At 40.7% G+C, this 17,102-nt stretch overlaps 1 protein-coding gene across 3 annotated transcripts; it reads right to left on the bottom strand.

Moving 5' to 3' along the window:
* Positions 1–222: 222 nt before the first annotated feature.
* On the bottom strand, positions 223–7,035 carry LOC118315551 (peroxisomal succinyl-coenzyme A thioesterase). 3 transcript variants are annotated; one of them, XM_035642918.2, is made up of 11 exons: positions 6,549–7,035; positions 5,283–5,493; positions 5,048–5,147; positions 4,766–4,956; positions 3,797–3,966; positions 2,908–3,027; positions 2,469–2,551; positions 2,031–2,124; positions 1,605–1,685; positions 1,163–1,304; positions 223–1,071 (listed from the first exon to the last, which is right to left on the bottom strand). In XM_035642918.2, exons 1-11 carry the CDS (start codon positions 6,627–6,629, stop codon positions 926–928), a joined length of 1,419 nt encoding a protein of 472 aa, XP_035498811.1. In that variant the 5' UTR covers positions 6,630–7,035; the 3' UTR covers positions 223–925. The 3 variants fall into 3 exon arrangements, with proteins under 3 accessions (XP_035498811.1, XP_035498813.1, XP_035498812.1); XM_035642920.2 differs by having other exon boundaries at positions 6,792–7,034; XM_035642919.2 differs by having other exon boundaries at positions 6,824–7,033.
* Positions 7,036–17,102: the final 10,067 nt, after the last annotated feature.

Below are 17,102 nucleotides of genomic sequence, written 5' to 3'. Positions count from 1 at the left end.
TTCCTAAATTGTATTCACCTTTGTTGTCACAAAGACCACCAGATTCGCTCAGCCCACAACCTATTGTTTAAGACTTGGATTTTGAATGATGACCATCAGACAGAATTGTGCCACCTTGTTGTGACCTTCTGTCTTCACTATACAGTGAATAAAACTTTTCTGAATCAGCCACAGAATGAAGACATTTTTATTCTTCCATGGAGTCATTAAATATATATTTAAGGGTTTCTACTGCATTTTTTAATTAAGTTAATGTAATCTTTTTCAAAGCATCTTGTAATCATGTAATATCTGGTTTTGATAACTGCTGTAAAATAAACTTTTACTGTTAAGACATATACGCTCACCAAGCACTTTATTTTGGCATGGATTCTTGATTTTCTGTTCTTGTCTGACAGGAGGGCAACCTGAAGATTTTGACATGTTGTTCATTTGTTGTAGAGTGGTGGTGTGAGTCACAGTTAAATTTCCGTCACCTCCAACCATGACCTCTCTCATGATCAGTGTGTTTCTGTCCGCAGAACCTGAGTAAAAAAAAAGTCAGCATGCTACATTTTTTGTCTTGATAATGTCTGAGTGTGCTGTAAAAAACATCAAACAGTGTTTTGTTTTTACACATTGAATTGACAATGTGATGATGAGAACATAAACTGAAACTTCCGACCTCTATGTGCATGATTTTATGCATTAAACTGCCACATGATTGGTGAATAATTGCATGACAAAGCAGGTGTACAAGAGTTTGATTAATGGGTTTTCTAACAGTTCAACATCCATTGTCCTGATGATTCAGTCAAGAAAGTAGAAGGGCTTCAACTGAGAGTCACATTCAATTCAATTCAATTCAAATTGATTTGTATGGCGCTAAATCATTACATACATTATCTCAAGGCAGCAAAATTAGCAACTCTATTTCTATGAGTTATCACTTTGAGTGCAGGTTGGATAAAGAGGTAAGAAGAGGGTTTCTGATGCTGTACAGATTTTCCCTCAGAAAGACCAGCATCTTCTTCCAGGCGTCTTCCTGAGCACGAGAATGTGCCACCATCTCCCCACCCCACAGATGCACCACTGAAAAGACAAAGGGCCACAGAAACAGTTGTCAAAGCTCGAGAGAGTTTCTGTGACTGTCCACAGCTTCCTAGTCTGAAGATAAACCTACTCTTTTGACGTGTGTTAATTGGGATGAAGTTGCTGGCTCTGGCGTGCGGTGTGTACGGAGGTTCAATCAGGTGGCCGGCGTTTGGGTACGACAGGACAGTCAGCAGGTGGCTGTTCCCCGCTCGCTCCATCATCTCCTTCATCTGAAAGTACAAAGCAGTATCTCATATTTCTCAGAAGGTTTCATGATGTAATTGATTTCATTGTTATGTACAATGCTGGAATGTAATTGGTATTTTCTTAATGCTGGAAATAAAATCTTGTAAATTATTTTCCAGACATAATGCATTATTTACATGTACTTTATTTATAAATGTTTTTTTATTTGATTTACTTAGTATTGGCCAAGTATTCATCAAATTTCTGCCATTCTGCTTTCTAACCTGAGTTCAATCATCTAAATTTAAATGAGTTTTTCACATATAGGATGTCGTAAAACTCACGTCCATTGCAGACTCGTAGGCAGGCCAGTTTTGATCGTCCTCACCTACAACCAGCAACAAAGGACACTGGAGTCTTCCTACCTGCTCAAAGACAAAAAGCAGCGACATTTCAGATTGTCTTACCTGCTGCAGCTTCAAATATTTATGGGTCACCTTCTGTCACCTGGAGGATCATTGAAATAATTTATCCACCAATATTTTGCTTCTTTATAGATCCACTAGGAAAACAAAGACTGAAGTGTTGACTGTCTAATTCCATAGTTGAGAGCACATTATGCAAACAACATTAACCAGGACAACTGACAGAAAACTGTTTCTATTAAAGACCTTCTTCGTCGTTGTAATTTCTGAGGACAAAAACCAGTAAAAAACAAAACAAACTAATTGTATAGGAGTATGACACAGACACTGACTGGTGGTACTCACATCCACTTTGAATGAAGGGTCGGTGGGGATAGGCAGCAGCAAGTCTCGAATGATCACCTGATTCTTCTCATCAATCCGAATATTCGCAGCATTTCTGATTGGACCCCCCCCCCCCCCAAAAAAAGACTTCAGCTTCCAAATACGGACAAAACTCAGACGTGACTAAAATCAAATTTTGTATTTAATCCGTGTTTCATTTCAGATTCAGCTTGAAAAAATCTTAACAGTTTTAACAGGAGTGGTTATAAAAATACAAAGTTGTTACCGGGGTGGCACTAGAGGAAAAATCATTTTGTCATTAAAATCTAAAGTAAATCTCCCCCTGGGGTGCATTAATTACATGTACAATTGTATGCATGCCTGCGAACATCTTTTACACCAAAATCAGGAAGTCCCCTGAACAGAAACCTTCAAGTCACTGAAAACAGATCCACCTACTTATGAAAGAAATCCATTATTTGCTCCAAAGATCCATCGACTGGCTGCACATGACTCCCACTAATACATACTGCACACCTAAGCTGAGACACACACACACACACACAAACACACACACACACACGCACACGCACGCACGCACACACGCACGCACGCACACACACACACGCACGCACGCACACACACACACACACACGCACGCACACACACACACACGCACGCACGCACACGCACACACACGCACACACACTTGTAAGAAGTTTACATAGGATCAGCGGAGAAAGAAACCTTAGATAAATGATCTTGAAAAAAGTTATGAAAAGTTTTTACTGTCCTAGGCAGGCAGAGAGACTGCAAAACACCTACCTACTCTGTGTACATCTGTCTTTTTACCACCACAGATAGAATCTACTTCTGTGGGAAACACTGATTGTCTTACCTTTATTACTTCAGAGTAAACAGCCATTTTGAGGGTGACACTGGTACCAAAGGAAAGTCCCAGCATGGCAATACTGCTGCCGAGGACCTGAGGATGCTGCTGCAGGACTCTGTAGGCCGTCTGCAGCAGGAAAACACAGTGGGAATTTGTGTGGATTTTAATTACTCACCGTTTAAGCAGCAGCAGTTTTGTGATACATGTAACAGAACATCCGATGGATGAACAAATCTTTTCTTGAACTGCATTGCCTTTCATTTGAAAATCAAGGTCCCAAAGTCTGGAGTAAAAGTGAACAGAACCCAAGTTCAAAGTTGCTCAACAGTCATTTTTAAGTAGAAAAAATAATGGTCATACATTTTTTATCATATGATTTACAAGTGAAAAATAAGAGTAACAAAAGTGTACAATGATTTGTGCGTAACTTTGTGTACTCAGATTACATCTGCGAGACCTATTTTCCAGATTTTCCAGACGGTCTAACAAGAGTTGTTTGTGGGCCTGAAGGGTTTTGATAGTGGCTTCTGCTCCAAAAAGCCATTCAAAGTGTTCACCTGCCAGCTAGAGCTTCTGTTCAGGCATGACGGCAGCCCATCCACTGAAGTCTGGATGGATTTGATTGAATCTTGAATTAATGTTGTCTTCTTGTGATTATTACATTCATCAGGTGGACACAGACACACAGGAGTCCAGAAAGGTGTTTGTGTTGATGTATGTGGCTGTTGGATGATTTAAGTAGGCACCTATTTGCTTCCGTGTTAGGTACAAATATTTTTTAATGGAGATTAAATGTCATAGTTGTGTGAGTGTCAGGTTGTTATTTTGATCTGCTGCCCCTTGTGACCAAGATGTTAAGGTGTTTGTGAAATGCTGGAGTTGTAATCAGATTTACCTCAATGTATTCATTGTCCACCATCTTCCCAGTTTCCTTTGTGATTTTAGGCGTCAGGTAGTCGAGAGCCAGGGAGGCTAAGCCGTGGCAGGCAAACAGTGCTGACCGATACTCCACTAAATTCCCTCCACCCCCCCACAGGTCCAAGACACCAGGGAAAGGTCCAGGTCCTTCAGATGAGTCAAACACAGTCAGTTTACGTGACAATGATTTTGTATGTTTATGAGCTTCTTGCTTCTCTGAATTACATTTAACTTTGACAGTTATTGTTCGTCCAAGTACCCACAAGGCATTGTACACATTTTTGTTTTGTTTGTCTACATCTTTTTGTGTGAATAACGGAACAAGCTGAATCATCACTCAAGCCATGTGAGTTACTCATGTGATTAATATCAAATTACAAGAACAAGCTTATAAAATACAAGACATTTACAAATGGGGTTTTTAAGGATGCAATATATCGTCTACTAATCTTAATTGACAAAATCCCCAAAAATGTAATTTTTGTCAAATTGTACACCTTTACATCTGACCCATCACATCACTGTCAGCAGGACTACACCCTGTAATATGGATGTGAAGCAATAGATACATATTTTGAAAAGAAAATTCCTCCATGTTTTTTTTTTAGTAGTATCTTTTTAATTAGGTTATGCAGGCTCACTCTTACCGTAAAGACTGATGTGTTTTTATGTGTTCTTTGTTTCACTGAGGTCCATGAGGAACATCATTAAATTTCTAAGTCTGTAAGAAATACTTAACCTGAACCTGATTTGTTGGATTAAATATGATTACAGCAGCAGCCTGTACAACATCACAGGGATTCTCCTTTTCGCCAAAAGGTTTTCACAATTCTTAAATTCCACATTCACTACAATGACTGCATACTGCACACTCAGTTAAACTCCTCGGTGCTAGTCTGACCTAAACCCACAGGTCACCTCCCACCAGACATTCCCCTGGCCCTACCTGGGGGCAGGAAAAGGGTTGCAGTGAGTCCACCCTCTGTGACAGGGATCCTGCGTATGCCAGGTGCAATGTACCAGCGCTCCACCAATACACTGGCCAGAGGCACTTGATCCACAAAACCCTCAGTCATGTGGCCCTGGTAGACTGACAATGTGACCTCCATAGGAGTCTGGACGTTCATCTTCCTCATCCTGAAAGATGAGGGCAGAGTCAGATTTGATCCTGATAACTGATTCAGTACTGATTTGTATCATCTGAGTACTTCTGGCCTGGTTGGCGTACCTGAGTCCAGTTTTGCTGCCAGGAACTGGTCTGAGGCTCCACAGTAGACCCATTGGTTCAACTCCAGAATATGTCCCACCCAGACTTGGATCCTCCGAAACTGTAAAAGATGTGAAAATGTATTTATGATTTTGAAGTTCATTCTTTCAATGTAATTTGCAAATTCTGTTAAATGTTGCGGCATCTTCAACCATTTCAAAAGTAATTTTCTGGGTCTAGGATTTGAAGCATATACCGTTTACAGTCCCAGTGGCATCAGCAGTGTAGTGACCGTACGCCTCCCAGCTGTGACCATCTTCACAATGGTGGAGGGCGTGGACAGTCAAATTGAAACCAGGAGGGACACTCTGAACCCGGACAATGAACTTCTCGTCCATTAGTCCTCTGGAAGGCTGGACCGACAGCTTCACGCAACATTGTTTCCTTTCCATCCTGAGCTTGGCCCACTGAGAGAACAACCAGCGAGGATTAATATCAAAACGTGGGCAAAGTAAAACCAAAATCTATGTGACTGGACTTTTGTCAGCCACTACAAAAGCTTGATCACCATTTTTGTGCCTAGATCTCGGAATAGCAAACAGCATCTGGTTGGTTGAACGTTGTGCTCTAACTGTGATAAGATGATGCAAGAGCTCTACTGGATTAAGTATAAGACCTTAAAAACATGCAATAAAATCTTTAAATCAATTATGAAATGGGCATGAGGCCAGAGAGGGAGGCCAATACTGGTGTGAAGTGTTCATGCTTTCTATCTCTAGTTAGCAGATGAATTTATTATGTACTCACTGCCAGACCTTTGCCCACATTCAAGGATTTACAGTAGTATAATCAAGAGGTAATAAAAACTTTTGGGAGGGAGATAGGCCTTTTCTTTGGCTAAAAGTCTTAACTTAAAGATTTAGTTTCTGTGGCTACATTCTTTCTGATACATTTCCATGGTAAAACGAAAACAATCTCTGTCCAGACGGACGTATCATGACTGATCTCCGTCCGCACTAAAAACACCTGACAGCACCTCTTTACGAACACAGCCAGATACGGCCTTTATCTCCACGCTCAGCACTGACGTTGGGTCCGTTAGCATTGTAGAGGGCAAGTAAACCCCCACGATTTGCCCCAAAAAATGACAAAAGCTTTCATATAAACAGTATGTCTCTATGACTCTTTCATTTTTCCTGAACAATTCCTCATTTATAACAGAAAAAAATGTCCAACTTTTTGACAACTGCAAACATGTTTGGCTAATGGTTGATGGACTGTATTGATTTAGCCCTATAGCCTTTTCTAGGTTTGTTGACCACCCAGTCCAAGTCTCTCTCACGCGCGCGCACTCACTCACTCACTCACTCACTCACACACACACGCGCGCGCACTCACTCACTCACTCGCGCGCGCACTCACTCACTCACTCACTCTCGCGCGCGCAGAGTGGACGACCCTCTTTAACTCCCGAGCCGCAGCTGCCCACGTTAATTAATCAACTAATGAGTTAATGTCTTACACGTGTCACTGACGTAGGCTGCAGCGGGATGAATATGTCAAAACGATCGAAACGGGAGAGACGTGCGTTATATCTCGTCATAAAGCATCGTCTTCTTCCGACCTCGGCGGTGCATTGATTGGTCAGTAGGGGTCAGTGGAGTGAGATCAATTCATTCCAATAGAGACACACTCAAAGGCTTAAATCATCTGAAGCGCTGCACACACATCTGAGTGCAGGCTCAAAGTCCACAAAACAAGTTACGTGTGCGAACTGCGCGCAGTTCGAGAGCAGACCGTGGCCTTGGTTGGAGCTGTTGTTTTCGGGGTCGTCGCCTGTCAGTTGCTTCCTTGTCTGTGTCCGGCCTGGTGTTAAAACCTCCTTTGACAGTCCGGAGACAATTCAGTCTGCGCCGAGGGAAGCGCACCGCACCGCCCTGTGCTGCTGGTCAGTGCCTCCTTCCAGCCTCGCCGTGTGGAGTTTCTTTCCCCTCCCACAGAAACACCACTCTCTCTGGACACAGGGTGGAGCCACACTCAGTCCAGGGAGGTGCCCGGATGTTCGAGCTCCGTTTTGCCTAAATGATGTAGGAAACAAAAAACACTTCATAACTTTTCACCTGTATGTATTTGTTGATTGATGCTACCAGTGGAATAAAAAAAATTAATATATGCCAACTCCCATGTAGGTTGCGTTTCTGCTTGTGACCTTCATTGGGGTCTCCATGAAGCACAATACAAAAAAATGTTTATCATCATCTAATAATAATAATAATAATAATAATAATAATTGTATTCATATAACACCTTTCAGAAGCAGCATCACACAGTGCTTTCACAAAAACTTACAAATCACAGATAATTAAAAGTCAGCATTCCAACATAATACGGGTTTCAGGTCACATATCTGTATAGAAAATATATGAAAAACGACTTCACATTTAAAGCAAGTCTATAGAAATAGAAAAAAGGGACCTTGAAAAGGTGAAATATTTAGAAATCGGACATGTCTGTAATGTGAATCCTTTTTTGAATGATTTTAGGAAATATTAATATATTGAGTGCATATATATATACACACACACATCCCACATCCTCTTCATATACCCCGTCTCTCACTGGGATTGCTTGTAAAGCGAGACAAGCTAGAAGAGTTCAGATTCAGAATACTTTATTAATCCCAAAGGGGAAATTCATTTTTACAGTCTATCCCATCCATGTAAATAAATAAAATAAATAGATACATGCAATCAAACCTCAACATCAGCATCGACATCAACATCATTAACAAGCCAGTGACAAGTGCACAGATCAGCAGGTTGCGTTGAGTAGCCTGATAGCTGTAGAAATAAAGTAATTGGCATGACGATTAGTTTTCTGTACAGGCACATAATAGTGCCGGCCTGACGGCATGACTAAAAATTCACTGGAAAGCGTTCGGTCAGGTTGAGTTATTATTTTTTTAGCTTTCTAGACCACTCGTTTCTTCCTGAGAAAACTGATATCTTGTAACTGTACTCCAGTGATCTTGGAGCAGACCTTAACGATGTTCTGAAGACAGTTGTTTGTCTTTCACAGATAACCCATTAAAGTCGCACACAAATTGAAAAAAGTTAAAAGAATCTCGATAAAAGTTTGATAAAAGTTACATCAAATGTTCTTACAGACGCATAAAGAGTTAAGTGTCCTTATTAAATGAATTCTCTGCTGTCCCCGCTTGACAATACTATCTGTATTCTTATTGAATTTCAACTGCGAGTCAAAGACTGTTCCTTGATACTTGTATTTTTGTACGATTTGTACACTTTCATTATGTATGATGCCCGCTTCTGGTTCGACGTTGCATTTTCTGAAATCTATCATCTCTTCCTTTGTGTTTGCCACATTTAGGTCAAGGAAATTGTCATTACACCAATCTGTATGCTATCTGTCTACATGATAAAAAGCAAGGGGGAGAGGACCGGAGCTCGAAGAAGTATATATATATATGCGAATAGTTTAATGTCTAGAGATGACGCTGCATGCCCTCTGACCTTTGATCCCTGAAAACAACGTGGGGGGGGAATATTTTTTAGGTATTGTCGTCTGGTTGTCTCTCTGCACCAACACGTCCATCTATTCTCTTGTGGCCCTCTGACTCTATGAGGGGCCATAAACATACATTAACAGGTACAAGCCTTTTCTTTCCTGTGGCTCTTCTGCTTTTAAGTTTAAGTTATAAGTCTTCCAAGTCAAAACAAAGCAAGATTGTCTCATGGGACATAGTCATTAGTTTTGTGATTCAATCCCAAGTGTGGCGTTCAGAGTACATCAGTTCACACCAGGCATTAGACTTTACCCTGAATGAGTTTCCTGTGCCTGAGAAGCCGACCTATATGCAAATTCACACGTACGTCATTTCTGACAAAGAAGACCAAATGATGTTCTTTTTAGCAAGTTTGACTGTAAAGTGCATGTGATTGTTTGTGTGTGATACATGACTGTGGCATAGGGATGGGCGTTTTACCATTTTCTTTTAAAAGGTTGAGTGATGAATTACTCGGGAGATTGGTGTATAATTGCTTATGGGAGGAGTATACAGTATAGAAAAACATTTTGTTGGGAGTGGAGCAGTTTGTGCGTGTGTGTGTGTTTGTGTGTGTGTGTGTGTGTGTGTGGGTGAGGGAGCGAGAGCAATGTCAGGAGGGACTGAGTGCAGAGAAGTTCTGCTGTAGCTCTACCAAAAAAATAAGAAAAAGAAAAGAAATCGTCACGTGGTCCATGTTGATGTTAATGTAATGTAAACACTCAGAAGTGAAAATTACTTTTGGTTCACTATGAAACTGCAGTGGGTCAGAGGATGTCAGCTGATCAGGACGTCCTTCAATGCGGCCCGGGACACATTCATGTTCATACAGCTAAAAAATGTGGCCACATGCATCCCAGATCACCTCCAAATGTCGTCTAGTGATCAGATCTGAAATGTGTCCTCTTGCGTGTTCACACCTGTACGTAATGTCAACTGACTTCCCAAAGCCTTTAGGCAAATATACTTCATTGATTAAAATAAAGTTCTGGCCAAGACAAAGTCATGATAGTAATGCTACATAATTTACTAACATGGAGTGCAAAGGGAAATGAAAGTCTCCTGGATAAAAACATGAATGCCTTTAGTCCCAGGCAGTGGTAGTGGTGTGCTTTCAGCCTTTAGTGGCTAAAATGAGTATTACAACAACAATCAAAAAGAATTTGCCTCTCAGCTTGTAGACCAGATTCTCATACAATTCTGCTTTAAACAATCTGATGCTGGGTGGTATAAAACATGTAAAAGAAAGGGCTGTTGTTCACTTGCAATATCATATATTGGATGAACAATAGGAACAGCTTTGGTGTTGGTCATCATCATACAAAATTACCATACAAAAACCTGAATATCATGAATGTGTAAGAATGCGAATGTTGAAACTAGATCAGTGACTGATTTACAAAGGCCTCCTGGAGTTATGGTAAATCTGTCTCAGGAATGAACAACGAAACACATGCAACTTTAAAAGTTATAAATGTATAATCTGTAACTAATGCACTATGAACTTAACTTTAATGCTATTGCTGTGGGAGATCAGACAACATATGGTAATGGTAAAAGACCCTGAAGATTTAAATTGGGACCCACTTCAAATATACTGCCGTTGATCGAAAAATTAGTTGGTTTTGGCTACAACATCGGAAAAAAAAAACACAAATCTGAAGAGAAACCTCAAGGCATTCTGCACACCTTGTTGTGTCCAGCACAGAAATAGGTCAAGGATGTGTTCAGCTTAGCTTAGCAAAAAGACTGGAAGCAGGGCTAAAACACTGACCCAGCTCTGTGCAAAAGATACAAATCCACCTTCCAACAACTGTCAAACGGAGTTCTCAGATTGTGTTTTTACTCTTCCTTCCTTCTGACCACACACTCCACAATAACACTTACAAGTGATCAATGCCTCTGTAAATCCTCATTATTTAGTTCAGCAGTGTATTCCCGAAACAACACGTTTGGCTGATATACACCACATGCTGCTACAACACTAATCACTCTAAAAACACTATGAGACGAGTTAAAGGGTCAAAGATCAGCTGTCTCTGTGCCAGTGACAAATGTCTCGAGCCATGCCTCCTCAGCTGTCCACACACACACACACACACACACACACACACACTCGCAGAGTCTAAATCACTGACAACAAAGCCTGGTTAAAGGGAAGGAGACAGAAACACTCAGCGGCTTTAAAATATATTCATACACTAAATACATCATTGTCTGTGAATTTTGAGTGGGAGGCTGAAGTGGGTGTGGCTGTGGGGACGGGTCCCCATTCACAACAAGGAGACACAAAGGAGAGGACACCTGTTACCACCAGGACCCAGGGCTGGCTTTCTTTCTCTCTTAAGGGAAAAAGACTGGGGGGTGTGGTTGAATTGCCAAATTTGCTTCGGAAAAAAATTCGAAATGACCCTGAAGTATTTCATCGGCAGCCATCATCAAGAGCTGTTCGAATTCCCAATTTTTTTTGGAAAGGTGCTTCAGTGCTTCCTTTCCTATCTCTGCTATCTATTTCCTTATGCAAAAAGGAAAGGAGAAATAGACAACCCACAATTCATTGCGGCAGCAGTATTTAACTTGATGTGCCATGCATGAACTTAAACGATTAAATCTGAGGCTACGAGCCATCGAGACGTCTCAGTTGGTCTGGGACAGGTCTTCCCTCTGTCCCCAGAGTCAGAACTAAACATGGAGAGGCAGCGTTCAGGTTTTATGCTCCACATATCTGGAACAAACTCCCAGAAAACTGCAGGTCTGCTGCAACTCTCAGTTCTTTTAAATCAAGACTGAAGACTTTCTTGTTTGCCGCTGCCTTTCATTAAATACTATCTATGCATTTCTTATACTGCACTGTTACTTTTATCCCCGGGCTCATTCTGCTTTAACATGTTTTTCTTTTTTCTTTTTCATTTTTAATTATTATATTTTAATGTGATCTTATCTGTTTCTTCATAATTGCTTTTAATGTTTTATGTAAAGCACTTTGAATTTCTGTTGTTGAAATGTGCTATACAAATAAACTTGCATTGCCTTGCCTTGCCTTGAAGTAGAAGAAGAAAAAGAAGAAGAGTATTAATATGGCCCAGAAGGGACACACGTCATCATGTAAGTTACCGTTGCCTATGAAGCATTTACTGTACATCTGATGTCACAGTTAATAGGAAAGGCAAGGGGCAAAGAGGACAAACCCACTGTAAAACAAATCTCAATCACATTTGGTTGTATATGAATCAGGAGAGACAAGTCAATGAAGAAATTATATTAATTAGAGGTTTAACAGAATTATATGTGATGACAAAATAATGATAGAGACTTTGGCGCTTAGACTCCATGGGGATATATGTAGCAGAGGGCATCGGTCCTGAGCGGCAGCAAAGTAAATTCCCCCCATGGAGTCAAGGGACTGGTGGTGATGGTGGTTGATGACTTGCAGAGTTGATGGATTGAAGAATCCCATGAGTCTGCACAGACTGGGCGGTGATGGGGAGGTGGAGGGGACGCAGAACAGCAGCATGAGAGGACTACGGCAGGGAGAGAACCCATATTTAAACAGACAGCAGCAAGATGATAGGCTAACCAGGTAGGTGTGTTTCAATCATATTGGATAGATGAGACCAGCTAATTAACAGCTGATCTCAGGACTGACAGGGTGCTGTCGAATTGTTAAATTGGCTTAGGACGTTTCCCAAATCTTGAAGTGACGGAAGTATTTGATCGGCAGCCATGATATGAGCTTTTCGGATTCTCTAAATGCATGGGAAAGGAGATATAGGCGGCCCACAATTCATTGCGACAGCGATATTTAACGTGACGTGACACGCACGAACGTAAACAATTCAATCCGAAGTAGAAGTAGAAGAGCATGAATATGATCCAGAAGTGACGCACGTCATCATGTAAGTTAAGTTGCCTATGAAGCACTTACATCTGATGTCACACGATGGTAAAACACACTGAAAAATGATGGATGGAGCTGCTGCGTTTTTGTAGTCCATCTTCGGAAATGTGTATTATCACCACGGCAGATGCGCATCAATAACATCCGCCGTCGCATTATGACGCACCATGGTGAAAGTCGAGTTGGATTCTCTGAGCAGCGCTGTCGGCTTTTCTTAAGTCCTATAAAATCCTTGACCTCATGACGTTTTCCATTGAGGTAGATAGGAAAAGACGATAGGAAGGACAATCCGAATCCACCCACAGGCTCGGGGAATGACGGCAAGAAACTGAGAGTGCGCATGCATGAGTGTATGACAGCCAGGAGGAATGAGCATTAAAGTACAACCCAAGCAAGCATGAGAGTAGTCTTCCTGACTGAACTTACGCTAGCTCTACTTTCAGCTTCAGTTTGAACATGTTTTACTGAATCTACTTTATACAATAAATATCCCCATGAAAACTGAATCAGGAAACTGTTCTGTTGACATAATCAAACTAAATTCCCTTCACCTCCATTGGTTCAAGGCCTGCATGGACAGACACCCCAAGACTAAATGAGAAAATGTTTTTTGCTTTTTTTTGTTATTCGTATGGACTGACACTCAAAGTGGAAAAAATATAAACTGTGTGTTTTGGTTAATGTCCAAGACATGGTGTTTTTTTCTGTTTGGTATCCATCCAACAGCATCAAAGTCCTGATGGAAATAAGGGTGCTTTCACACCTACCTTGTGTGGTCCGGACCTGTGGACTTTTCAATTTGGTGTGAAAGGTTTAGTCGGACCACCAAAATTTGGTCTCTGATTAAAGAGGTGGTCTTAGTCTAAGCAGTGTGAAAAATTTAGGGGGGATGGTTTCTGACTTTCGGACTATTCACAGGAAGTTGATGCAGCGAGCTATCATATAACGGCCAGATGTAGGTATGTAAAGTTCTTTGGTGTGTTGGCAAAATTGCAAGTGAAACCAAAACTAACTGGATCAAATGTATTCAACTTAACAAAGCATTGGTTCGAAAAAATGTGGTCTGGACTTTCAAGTGTGAAAGCGTCCTAAAAAGTACGCTTTTTAATGAAAACGGAATCGCAAAACCACCTCCATCCTGTATTTGTACCTTTTATAAGGAACAGCGAGGTGTAATAAAGGCACAACATTTCTGCCTCGAACAGGCTGTGTATGAAGGGCTCTCGTGTAGAAGGAGAGGTCAACAGGTTCAACGGGGACTGTGGACTGCAGCTTTTGTCTGTGTCTCAACCCTGTGTCCCCTCTTTCTCTACTGCTCTCGTCATTTACTTCACTGGATTTCAGTTTATGAGTGCAGTTGTATAATCACTGCCCTGCTTAAAAAGCCTGTGGAAGAAGGAGGGAAGAGACAAAAGGGATGGTTGTTAGTTTGATGACTCCTAACAACTACGTGTGCGTGTTGTTTCTTTAAGGCCAGGGAAAGCGCCCGGAGATGCTGAAACGGCAGAGAGGTGAACCGAGGACACACTGGCTTTGAGTTCACACTCATGCAAAACATGCAGAAAAAAAGGAAAAGAAGTTAAATAGCGAGGGGGAGAGAGAATGAAAAAAATATAATCCTGAAAAATGAAAAGAGAAGCTCTGCGATCTCCCTTTGTGTAAACGCTCTCATCATTCAACACACAGGGTCGGATGCATGTTGAGGTAACCCCATGTCTCAGTCCCGTCTCCCATATGAATGAGGACGCCAGCAACCCATTATCAACCACTGTGCAACTTACCCCATCAACTACCTGACACCACTGCAGTGACCCCACCAAGACCCTTCAGTTTAATTCAAAAAAGTCAGCATCGCTGACTATGCTGAATGTGGCTCTCGTTGTCCTCATGTCTTAGCTTATAATGAGGAAGTAGTGGACTGTGTAAATGGAGCTCAACTGCTCCCGATTCTCTCAGTGACAGCAGTTATTCATTTAATCAACAAACATTTGAGGAGTTTGTGAAAATATATTAGACATTTAATAGCTGCTATTTTATTTGAGTTTTTAACAACCATCCAACACAAACACTACAGGAATAGCAGCGATGTACAGCCAAACAACCTGGCCATAGCGGTGACCAAGGAAAATACACGCAACTAAGTGAAACAAGAAGCGGAGGGAAAGACACCCCCCAATGCATGCACAAGCTAGGCTGTACAAAAACAACAAAACAACATTCAAAAATTTAAAAAAAAACAAAAAAAAAACACATGACCAGCCATAGCTCATACAGAGCAACAATCCACAAAGTCGTCCCAACACATCCCCATAACATTTATGACACTCTCATCAACTCCTATCCATATAGGCATGATAGAGCCCCCACTTCTGATGGTAAAGCTCCATCCTATTTGACAGCCTGAATGACAGTGCAGCTAATTTCCCCAATTGGACACACCACATAGATGGTGCAGGTACAGTGGAGGCTTTCCAGTTCATAATAATAAGTTTCCGTCCAAGCATAAGTGCAGTTTGAACCCATTCAGTGTGTTGAATCCTTTAATACCATGGGATCTCCCAAGATGCACAAACTTGGAGTGAAAGGGATATCTTGACCAGTAATTGTTTTTTATTTAATTATTATTGTCATGGATACAGACCAGAACGTGAACTTGAACTGAATTTTGAATTTTCCAAGGAAAGGAGATCAGAAAAACACCTGCATCACCTCAGGGTAACGGGTGTTAACACAACACAAGTGATACATTATATTTATGATAAGGGAAAACAGAATAATGCCACAGTCACATAAGAAATTCAGCTATTCTTGAATTCAGCTGCCCTATCAATCTTTAATTTGGTCCAATAAGATTCCTGTTGGTAGGCCCCATCTTCCAGACTAACTTTTAATCTATTAAACAGACTCAGGGGATGTGGTCTCTACCATTGCATTTACCCGGTCTTCTACTTCTGGAACTTAAGCTGTTTTCCTGTGCCTGAAAATAATCCTGGACACTGTAGTGATTCCCTCTATGACTAAAAGTTCACATTTTTGATTTGTTATTTGTCCCTTAATAAAATTAAAACAGGAGGGAATGTTTGATTAAACCACTGACCGAGGGCTTCCGCAGTTGGTGGTATTGATTATGTAAATTTCCACATACATTATAGAAGAATTGTACTTTTCTACTAATTGTGCGTGACAGAATTATGGCTAGCCTGTATAAATTCAAAAATAATCCTACAACAGCCTCTAAATCTTACAAATTTATACTTTAATATATTAATTTTAGTTTAAGATTTGTCTAAATCCTACAAATGTATACTTTAATATATTAATATATTAATATATTAATTATTATTTGGATATTTTGTTAGTTTAGATACAAATTAAGTGAAAAATTATATGTTGGTGTGTCATTTCTGAGGACTACCATAAAAAAAAATTCATAGGACACTGGTGCCAGCAGCTTATTATGAACCCAAATGACCATTTTGCTGTCTAAAATGGTCATTTTGAGACTGCCCCAAAGCAACATGTTTACGTTCAAGTGACGGTGACCTCTAGAGGTCACAGTATTTATGACAGGGTCCAAGGATTATGTGAGGTGACGTTATCAGGGATGGAGGTTCAGGTGGATGGTTCAAACAGCCTTTCTTTTAACTATGACCCTTCTACCTTATCCACATGAAGGTCCTCTAACCTTAACCAAGTATTTATTTTAACCAAGGATCTTTCTTTCAAACTGACAAAGGCTAAACTGAACCAAGACTTTAACATCACGTCACGTCATAAAAGGGTGGATTTTTATTAAAAATTACACCTTCAAACAATGAATTAGATGGTTAATAATTCAAGTGTCATGTGTGTTTGGGTGTCTGTAGACTCTGTATTTAGACTGTCCCATTTCTTCTTTGGGCTGGTGGGATAAAATCAAATTGGATGTAAACATAAAGCATGTCTCACCTCGCTGACCCCATCCTGCAGTCAAAACAAGTATACTCTCATCTGTTATCAGTTCATCAACAGTTTTCCCTCACCAAACTCATTCTGATGTATTTTTTGTACAGCTTTCGTCTGTCAGCTTGGAAAGTATTTGTCCTGAAATATTAAAGGAGGAAGAGACAAGCTTTACCCTTGCAGTTCTTGTTCTGAGGATGGATATTTGGACTCCAAGAGTCTCTCCCAGCTTTAGGTGGTGTCGGAGCTTTGGTTTGATCAAACTTTAGTATGTTACGTTTTGGCTGTGGTAAGTTCTGGTAAGTCTCCAGAATGCAGACACAGACAGTGGAGAAAGTTGGTAACAAGCTTCAAATGATGAGGAACAGCAGACAGGCATCAGAATCCTGGTCCCAAGAAGGACAATGGTTAACGTGAGCACAAAAAACATTTTCTCAGACAGCCCATGAACGCTCTCAGTCAGGCCCACCTCCCCACTCCTGCAAATATGGTCACGTCTGGTTTAAAAAAAACAAGATGGACAAAATGCCAAAATGAGCATTGGATTTGATTTGCTGTCTATTCCTTTCACCATTTTGAAACTCAATAAGAAATGCTACATTACAATAAACAAAAGTATATTTTGAATTAATTATCAGCGTCCAGTTACTAAAGCCACAACATAAATGTAG

Source organism: Scophthalmus maximus, chromosome 7 (assembly GCF_022379125.1).
Source record: "Scophthalmus maximus strain ysfricsl-2021 chromosome 7, ASM2237912v1, whole genome shotgun sequence".
NCBI lineage: Eukaryota > Metazoa > Chordata > Actinopteri > Pleuronectiformes > Scophthalmidae > Scophthalmus > Scophthalmus maximus.
Note: the sequence above shows the minus strand (reverse complement) of the source record. Positions and strands in the feature narration are given on the sequence as shown.